This window comes from Salvelinus namaycush, chromosome 21 (genome assembly GCF_016432855.1).
Source record: "Salvelinus namaycush isolate Seneca chromosome 21, SaNama_1.0, whole genome shotgun sequence".
Taxonomy (NCBI): domain Eukaryota; kingdom Metazoa; phylum Chordata; class Actinopteri; order Salmoniformes; family Salmonidae; genus Salvelinus; species Salvelinus namaycush.
This window is the reverse complement of record NC_052327.1, coordinates 12,056,616-12,066,810: the sequence shown is the minus strand read 5'-3', so window position 1 is coordinate 12,066,810 and position 10,195 is coordinate 12,056,616. Positions and strand designations below refer to the sequence as shown.

Here is a 10,195-nt window from a genome sequence, read left to right as displayed (position 1 = left end):
AATAGAAGTGATTGCTTCAAGAGGACATAACATATACATTTGTAGACATCTTTGAAAAGCGAGTCAGATAAAGAGCTTTTTTTTGTCTTAAAGGGGCAGTGTTGTATTTTGAGATAAACATGTTAATGTCAAGCCCTGCATGTTTTTTTTCAAAGTCTCATGGAATGTAGGCTTACATTGAACACCACACATTGGCTGCTACTGTAGGCTGGATGATAGAACAGCGATTTCCATGTTATAGTGTTATAGGATGCATTTTCTCCATTGTTTTTGATGGTAGGCCACTCTGGTAGGCCTACAGTATGACCAAATAGCCACAGTAGCCTACTTGACCACTGTTAAAACTAACTTAAAGCGGATACAGCCTCAGTGTTCACAGTAAACGCGTGCTGGAAGTTGCACAGAATTTTCACAACGTTCAAGTTTGCGCTGTGACCTGAAATTTTCTCAGTGCCGAAAAAAAAATAGAGGGAACATTGGTTGTGGGCCCCCTGGAGGTCAATAATAAGCACTGACTAGCACTGGTGTACAGAGTGAGACTCTATTTTCATGTTGATGGAAAAATACGATTGTCATTGGGGGTGGATAGGAAAGAAAGGAAGATTGATCAAGATTTTACTAAACACGTGTTCTGTAGGTATAGTAAAACCAATATTTAATTTAGTGAAAAATAAATGACAAAAAAATATTTCTAAAATGTTTCTGCGGACCCCCGGAGATCTGCCGACCCCAGTTTGAAAACCCTACTGTAGGCAACTCATTAAGGTTACAGCATACTTTTGATCCACTCATTGTTTTGACATATTTATATTTTTTCCCCAAAGGAATCATGATGGTGATACGAGAAGTATATTCCACTTTTGAATAGTAAATAGTTTTTCCGAATATGTTCCTTCTGTATATATTATACTTGTAGTTGTTCTATGAAGTATGAATGTGATAAATATTAACCCAAAGCACAGATGAGACTATCTTTGCCCAAGAGACCAATATCCAGGTTCCTCCATTGATAGTTTCAGTGACTAATTTTGACATAATGCATTTATATTATAATAGGGATTTATTGACCTCTACTGGTGATTAAATATATTATTGGCCCAAAGTAACATGTAAAAATAACAGGTCAAATTCAGGTCGTGAATGAATTTATGAATGAATTTACAACAGTATATTAATGTCTGGAATTTAATCAAATCTGCATTAAATCCTCTATGAATTGAGGAAATGTATACATAAAGTATGCATGAAGTAGGGGTGCTGAGGGTGGAGCAGCATCACCCCGAACCCCCCCCATATTATATTACTAAAAAATATATATATTTTAGAGACATTTTTATTTTTTTATTGGGAGGCGGGGTGCCCTCGTTTTTGGTGACCATTCGAAACCAAAATCTGTTTTATTGCTAATAAAATATAGGTAAGATGAATTGTTATTTTCTTTTATTCGCCGAGTAGGCTAGTGCAATTTTGGTTTCACGTATTGGTATGAAAATAAACAACGGAACAATTTGCTATTTAGAGCATTTCCCCAAAAGACATGTCTTGTTTTTGGCTTCAAAGACAACAACAATTGTAGGCTATAACAAATGTGCATTGTCATGCAGTGACAGTGTGATAATTGAGATAATGCAAATAATGAATGATTACCTAGTTGGGCTAACTTTTTTAACTTCCTGCTGTAGGCCTACATCATCCTCTACCTGAAGCCTACCTGCCTCTGGTATAATGCATTTCCACCTCTCACTCTATCAGTCTTGCTTATCCATCTTCCTGAATTAAAATGAGATATTCTAACAGATCAATCTTGCTTGCAAAACATCATTAAATATTGTTAAGTTATTTAGCTATAGTGTGGATGTAGGGCTGTTTTTTGTATATAATGAGCACCCAGATGCTGCATAGGCAACACAATAATATCAGACAGACACAAGTTTGCCCGGAGAAATGATTTTGCAGGCTGTCTCCGGGTTGGCTACTGTGTTGCAATATGAATGTTCTCGGAGCAGTCTTGTTGATACAAAATGTTTCAATATTCTCCTAGCCGCCTCATTCCTTGATACAATGTATCAATATAGCATATAGCAGGGGGTCTGCAACCTTTTTCATATGAATGACAATTTACAGTTGATCCAACAATTTCTCAAGATCTGCGTGCCAGTTATTTATTTTCACATAAACATTGTAGGCTACTCAACTGTGCCCAGAAAATGTCTAATTGCCCCAAAACAGAATAGCCAAATTCTAGCGGCCTAATTGGTTTGGTCGATTGTAGGCTTAAATAATTCCTTTGATGTATGCCTTTTATTTCATTGCATGTGCAGGATTTATCTGGCATAGTTTGCATTCACAGTCAGCTGTTTTATGCTCCGGTTACGTTCACATTGATGTTGGTATTTCACATTGATGTCGGTATTTGGAGTCGGCCTTGATAGTGTGTATTATGCGTCTATTTCATGTTGCACTGTTCCCCAAATAGGCTAAATTAGTCAATGTAACCTATGTCTGATGAGGTTGAGTAGTACATTATACACACACAAACCTTTAAACCTGATATTGAGATGATAAAGTCTGGGGGACATGTTTGTTTTTGCTGTTCTTCAAATAGCATTTGAACGTTTTGAAATGGTGTAGAAGTACAGTAAAATGAGCTTCAACTGGTGGGTGTATTTCTATACACCCCACTTTGCCATACCCTAGGTTTAGCTGAATTGAAGCCGCAGCAGCAACTACTTCCCGCGGCTAGGGATTTGATAAGATAGGGAACAATTGAGTGGAATGAACCATGTTGGACCATCTAGTCCGAGTTGAGTCATTTCACCATTAAAACATGTACTGACATGAATCCCTTGCAGAGGAAGTCAGATCCAGTGTTCCACTGTGAGGATGTTGAGCCCACTACTCCCCCTATTGGTCGTCTGGATGTACCTCCTGGTCTCCAACCACGCCCTCCCCGTATACAACAACGGCTTCTTCTACCATGACGTCATGAACGGCGATGGCAACGGAGAGAGTATGTAATACAGTATTTTCATAAATACACAGATAACCTGTTCACACTAATCCGAGCCAAGCTGTACTGGGCTGACCTGACAATGCATCCACCAAAGTTTGCTGAAACTGCTGGAAAAGAGAATGTGAAAAGAAAATACCAGTTTTAGCAGAGTTTGGTTTGGATTGGCACGATATTGTTAAAAGGGTATAATGATCTTAAGTGGAGCCTATTCATATATAGGATCAAAGACCATTCCATTGAGTGTGACAAGCCTGACCATGCCTAAGTTGTAGCAGACAACACACCATCTAGAGTGGTATTCATTTATACAATATGTGCTACACAGTATGTTTTGTCAGTACACATGCAAAACTGAGAGCAGGTTAGATATTATAGACGCACCATTCCCAAGAGTTCCAAAAAGGGTCTGATTACCTGGGAAGACCCAAATACAGTAGCTTGCGAAAGTATTCACCCACCTTTGCATTTTTCCTATTTTATATTTTATTGCCTTACAACCTGGAATTAAAATATATTTTGGGGGGGGTTTGTATCATTTGATTTACACAACATGTCTACCACTTTGAAGATGCAAAAACATTTTGTGGGGTGAAACAAACAAGAAATAAGACAAAAAAATGGAGAACTTGAGCGTGCATAACTATTCACCCCCCAAAGTCAATACTTTGTAGAGCCACCTTTTGCAGCAATTACAGCTGTAAGTCTCTTGGGCTATGTCTTTATAAACTTGGCACATCGAGCCACTGGGATTTTTGCCCATTCTTCAAGGCAAAACTGCTCCAGCTCCTTCAAGTTGGATGGGTTCCGCTGGTGTACAGCAATCTTTAAGTCATACCACATATTCTCAATTGGATTGAGGTCTGGGCTTTGACTAGGCCATTCCAAGACATTTAAATGTTTCCCCTTAAACCACTCGAGTGTTGCTTTAGCAGTACTCTTAGGGTCATTGTCCTACTGGAAGGTGAACCTCTATCCCAGTTTCAAATCTCTGGAAGACTGAAACAGGTTTCCCTCAATAATTTCCCTGTATTTAGCGCCATCCATCATTCCTTCAATTCTGACCAGTTTCCCAGTCCCTGCAGATGAAAAACATCCCCACAGCATAATTCTGCCACCACCATGCTTCACTGTGGGGATGGTGTTCTCGGGGTGATGAGAGGTGTTGGGTTTGTGCCAGACATAGCGTTTTCCTTGATGGCCAAAATGCTACATTTTAGTCTCATCTATCCAGAGTACCTTCTTCCATATGTTTGGGGAGTCTCCCACATGCCTTTTGTCGAACACCAAACATTGTTTGCATATTCTTTTCTTAAGCAATGGCTTTTTTCTTGCCACTCTTCAGTCCAGCTCTGTGGAGTGTACAGCTTAAAGTGGTCCTATGGACAGATTCTCCAATCTCCGCTGTGGAGCTTTGCAGCTCCTTCAGGGTTATCTTTGGTCTCTTTATTGCCTCTCTGATTAAGGCCCTCCTTGCCTGGTCCATGAGTTTTGGTGGGCGGCCCTCTCTTTGCAGGTTTGTTGTGGTGCCATATTCTTTCCATTTTTTAATAATGGATTTAATGGTGCTCTGTGGGATGTTCAAAGTTTGGGATATTTTTTTATAACCCAACCCTGATCTGTACTTCTCCACGAACTTTGTCCCTGACCTGTTTGGAGAGCTCCTTGGTCTTCATGGTGCCGCTTGCTTGGTGGTGCCCCTTGCTTAGTGGTGTTGCAGACTCTGGGCCTTTTCAGAACAGGTGTATATACAGTGGGGCAAAAAAGTATTTAGTCAGCCACCAATTGTGCAAGTTCTCCCACTTAAAAAGGTGAGAGAGGCCTGTAATTTTCATCATAGGTACACTTCAACTATGACAGACAAAATGAGAAAAAAAATCCAGAAAATCACATTGTAGGATTTTTAATGAATTTATTTGCAAATTATGGTGGAAAATAAGTATTTGGTCAATAACAAATGTTTATCTCAATACTTTGTTATATACCCTTTGTTGGCAATGACAGAGGTCAAACGTTTTCTGTAAGTCTTCACAAGGTTTTCACACACTGTTGCTGGTATTTTGGCCCATTCCTCCATGCAGATCTCCTCTAGAGCAGTGATGTTTTGGGGCTGTTGCTGGGCAACATGGACTTTCAACTCCCTCCAAAGATTTTCTATGGGGTTGAGATCTGGAGACTGGCTAGGCCACTCCAGGACCTTGAAATGCTTCTTACGAAGCCACTCCTTCGTTGCCCGGGCGGTGTGTTTGGGATCATTGTCATGCTGAAAGACCCAGCCACGTTTCATCTTCAATGCCCTTGCTGATGGAAGGAGGTTTTCACTCAAAATCTCATGATACATGGCCCCATTTATTCTTTCCTTTACACGGATCAGTCGTCCTGGTCCCTTTGCAGAAAAACAGCCCCAAAGCATGATGTTTCCACCCCCATGCTTCACAGTAGGTATGGTGTTCTTTGGATGCAACTCAGCATTCTTTGTCCTCCAAACACGACGAATTGAGTTTTTACCAAAAAGTTCTATTTTGGTTTCATCTGACCATATGACATTCTCCCAATCTTCTTCTGGATCATCCAAATGCTCTCTAGCAAACTTCAGACGGGCCTGGACATGTACTGGCTTAAGCAGGGGGACACGTCTGGCACTGCAGGATTTGAGTCCCTGGCGGCGTAGTGTGTTACTGATGGTAGGCTTTGTTACTTTGGTCCCAGCTCTCTGCAGGTCATTCACTAGGTCCCCCCGTGTGGTTCTGGGATTTTTGCTTACCGTTCTTGTGATCATTTTGACCCCACGGGGTGAGATCTTGCGTGGAGCCCCAGATCGAGGGAGATTATCAGTGGTCTTGTATGTCTTCCATTTCCTAATAATTGCTCCCACAGTTGATTTCTTCAAACCAAGCTGCTTACCTATTGCAGATTCAGTCTTCCCAGCCTGGTGCAGGTCTACAATTTTGTTTCTGGTGTCCTTTGACAGCTCTTTGGTCTTGGCCATAGTGGAGTTTGGAGTGTGACTGTTTGAGGTTGTGGACAGGTGTCTTTTATACTGATAACAAGTTCAAACAGGTGCCATTAATACAGGTAACGAGTGGAGGACAGAGGAGCCTCTTAAAGAAGAAGTTACAGGTCTGTGAGAGCCAGAAATCTTGCTTGTTTGTAGGTGACCAAATACTTATTTTCCACCATAATTTTCAAATAAATTCATTAAAAATCCTACAATGTGATTTTCTGGATTTTTTTATCTCATTTTGTCTGTCATAGTTGAAGTGTACCTATGATGAAAATTACAGGCCTCTCTCATCTTGTTAAGTGGGAGAACTTGCACAATTGGTGGCTGACTAAATACTTTTTTGCCCCACTGTATATACTGAGATCATGTGACAGATCATGTGACACTTAGATTGCACAGAGACAGACTTTATTTAACTAATTATGTGACTTCTTAAGGTAATTGGTTGCACCAGATCTTATTTAGGGGCCTCATAGCAAAGGGGGTGAATTAATATGCACGCACCACTTTTCTGTTGTTTAAAACAAAACAAAATATTCAAACTAGTTTGTTTTTTCTTCACTTCACCAATTTGAACTATTTTGAGTATGTCCATTACATGAAATCCAAATAAAAATCTATTTAAATTACAGCTTGTAATGCAACAAAATAGGAAAAATGCCAAGGGAGGTGAATAATTTTGCAAGGCACTGTACACCGAAGGCAGGCCCAGGTTCTTACTTACTACAGGGGCTCTGGTCTGATCACATGGTCAGGAAAAATTCCTGGCTCCTATCCAGTATCTACTGTACTGCATAACTCTTATCTATACTGTGTCCTGTCCTTGTCTGTGTCTTTTCCAGTCTACATTAAGAGGGTGCGTCTCCACGTGGAGTCCCCCCAGCACTCTGTGTCGGCAGCCAGGGGCAGTAACATCACCCTGCCCTGTCACTACCGCTACGAGCCCGAGATCAACAGCCCCCGCCGTACCCGGGTCAAATGGTCTTGGCGACCCGCCAACGGCGCGGGTAAGACCGCCCACGAAACAGACGTGATTGTCGCCATGGGCAACCGTCACCGTAGCTACGGCAGCTTCCAGGGGCGTGTGCGCCTGCATCGGGCGGCACCGGGGGACATGTCTTTGGTGATCAACGAGCTGCACCAGAACGACACGGGCCGCTACCGCTGTGAGATCATCGATGGGCTAGAAGACGAGAGCGTCACGGTGGAGCTGGAGCTGCGAGGTGTGTGTTTCGGTCTGTCTGTCAGCTCCCTCAGCTCTAAACAACAGAACACAGGGGTCACTCCGTTCAATCGAGGGATGTGACGAATGTAAAAATGTTCTTAACATTTAAACAGACATTTTTTAAAATAGTTTAAACATTTAAATTATAATATACAGTACAAGAATCTGAAATATAAAATGTAAAAAAAAAAAAATGTGACACTTTTTTGGTTACTACATGATTCCATGTGTTATTTCATAGTTTTGATGTCTTCACTATTATTCTACAATGTAGAAAATTGTAAAATAAAGAAAAACCCTTGAATGAGTAGGTTTTGACTGGTACTGTATATATTTTTTTAAACATGTGAATTCACAATTCAGATAATGGTCCTGCATATGACCACTAGGGGGCAATGCAGTTTAATCTACCTCAGTCATGGCTACCAGACGGCATTTACTGCTGTCCCTCACCCACTCAGCAATGATGGTAGTTCATGACGTTTTTAGTCTCTTTGCTGTGTTATCAGTAGTCAGTACATGGGACTTTATATCCCACTTCTCATCAATGTGATTGCTTATTGCAGTGATGTATGACAGTGTGTTCATAGACGTCCAACAATTTGTTGTTAATGCCATGTATAAGGTGTTTGACATTGAGAGCTTGAGCTTTGTACTTGCAGAGCAATCATTGTACAATTTCTCCATCCGGGCCGTCAATGTTTTTCAACATGGCATCTTCTTGTGTCGTTCTAGATATGCCATCAGGGCATTGAAGTGGACATCCTCTACCATTGACAATGGCTGCATATCAACTGCAATCATTTCTGTAATCAGCGCTGTGACTTTTTCACTCCGTCCTTTTTTGCACTTCTTTCGTGTGAAGAGCATTTCTAATGTCTGTTGTTGGGGGCCTGCGCTGCTGCCAGCAATGACTTGGGTCTCACGGTGCCTCCCTTTCAGATGGTTAAGCATTGCACCTGTACTTCCACTGTAGCTCAATTCCACCTCACAAAGTTTGCATTTCACCAGCTTCTCGTTTCACTTCTCAAAGTATTGCCACACAGGACTTCGCTGCTGTCGCTTCCCTGTCTCACTCTCTGCCATTTTCCCAACTGTTAACAATGATGGAGTGTGGAGTGCGGCAAATAATTAGAAATGTGCATATCTCTTACTAACCTTACGGCGTTGTTGCATTAGGTATTTGTTATATTGAAATGTTTCCCTTTAAGATGATGATTGGACCTTTTAGTGGTAGTTTTGTGATAACTGCACTGTGTTTAAAGAAAAATAATAGGTTAGCTAGTTTCTCTAAATGGTAACGATCTCAATTTCGTTGAAACGTTTAAACGTTCACATCCCTAGTTCCAGCTATGGTCTGTTTATTAAATGACCTTCAACCTATTGTCCTTACGAGTGTCATGACTGGCATTTTTCACTGCAAGGACAGTTGCTGGATCCTATAGCACTTTAACCCCTCCAGCAAATGTTTCACTTTATCCCTGTTATAGGAGTGGTATTTCCCTACCATTCCAAGATGGGACGCTACCATTTCAACTTCCTGGGGGCCCAGCGTGCGTGTGAGGAGCAGGACTCAACCCTAGCCACCTTTGAGCAGCTCTTCGCCGCCTGGGAGGAGGGGCTAGACTGGTGCAACGCTGGCTGGTTAGCTGACGGGACGGCTCAGTACCCAATCACCACGCCGCGGGAGGCCTGTGGGGGTGTGGACTTAGCCTCCGGTCTCCGTAGTTATGGACAACGCCACCGCCACCTCCACCGCTTTGACGCCTTCTGTTTCTCAGCCGCCCCCAAGGGTCAGTGTGTGTGTGTGTGTGTGTGTGTGTGTGTGTGTGTGTGTGTGTGTGTGTGTGTGTGTGTGTGTGTGTGTGTGTGTGTGTGTGTGTGTGTGTGTGTGTGTGTTGGTCTCCAAAAAACATCTTGCCTTGGAAACAAAACACATGCAAAACACTTCCGCAAAAATAAGTGTAACAGGAGAAATGTGAATGATTGGAATTGTCAAACTTGTTTTAATCTGTCCTCTCCTTCGACACGCTCAGAACTTACTAGAATTTCCTGTCTCTCTTTTCTGTCATAGGGACAGTTTACTTCCTGAAAGATCCCCATAAGCTCAACTTCACCGAAGCGGTGGCGGCGTGCACCACAGACGGCGGTCTCATCGCAAAGGTGGGCCAGCTCTATGCCGCCTGGCGGTTCATGGGATTGGACCGCTGCGACGCAGGCTGGTTGGCTGATGGGAGCATCCGTTACCCCATTGCAAAGGCCCGCCCTAACTGTGGCCCTTCAGAACCGGGGGTGCGGAATTTGGGATTCCCCCCTCTCCATCAGAAATACAGTGTCTACTGCAATCGGTAAACCTCCCCTCAACTTCCACTCAATAAAAACCAGAGGACAATAATAGTAAAGAGCACAACTACAGTACAACAGAAAGCACATACAACTTCTCCATTCATCACAAACGGTGCACTGTTACACAACCCTTGCCTGGATGCTAGTTAGCATTAGCTAGTTCTGCATCACAGTGTCCACTTTATAGTTCTAGTGAACGGTCGACATCTCCTCAGACTGTACATAATATCAGTCATACCGCCACTCCCCACTGAGACGCCAACCAGAACTGATGCACAAACTGACTATTTAGTCTTGTATTGCCAGGTTTGTTTCACAGTAAATGGTCATTACATTTCAGACTCAGGGAAGGTGTTCAACCACTGCAAGGCCCGCCGCCCTCATAATGCTTTGCCAGTGATTTTGTTGTCCAACCAAGCTCTTTCCCTTGGTGTTTTGTTGAACTGTATGTAGCTATCTCATTGTTCCTGCAGCACTTTCAGTTCAATGTATGTAATTCATAGTTTTAGGCACATTTATGGATTTCTTTCTTTTTTTTTTCCATGTCTTGGAATGATGAATTTGATGACGATGGGGGATGGTATATAGACTATGTCATGATGGAAGGTGT

At 42.2% G+C, this 10,195-nt stretch overlaps 1 protein-coding gene across 1 annotated transcript; it reads left to right on the top strand.

The window, feature by feature from the left end:
• Positions 1-2,883: 2,883 nt before the first annotated feature.
• On the top strand, positions 2,884-9,591 carry LOC120066566 (hyaluronan and proteoglycan link protein 3-like). Its single transcript, XM_039017993.1, has 4 exons — positions 2,884-3,010; positions 6,857-7,237; positions 8,730-9,032; positions 9,314-9,591. The coding sequence occupies exons 1-4, from the start codon at positions 2,884-2,886 to the stop codon at positions 9,589-9,591; spliced, it is 1,089 nt and encodes a 362-aa protein (XP_038873921.1).
• Positions 9,592-10,195: the final 604 nt, after the last annotated feature.

Coding starts and splice junctions, on each gene's coding strand:
- LOC120066566 (XM_039017993.1), top strand. CDS start 2,884: ATGTTGAGCCCACTACTCCCCCTATTGGTCGTCTGGATGTACCTCCTG. Junction 3,011..6,856: donor CGGCGATGGCAACGGAGAGA/GTATGTAATACA, acceptor TGTCTTTTCCAG/TCTACATTAAGAGGGTGCGT. Junction 7,238..8,729: donor GGTGGAGCTGGAGCTGCGAG/GTGTGTGTTTCG, acceptor TCCCTGTTATAG/GAGTGGTATTTCCCTACCAT.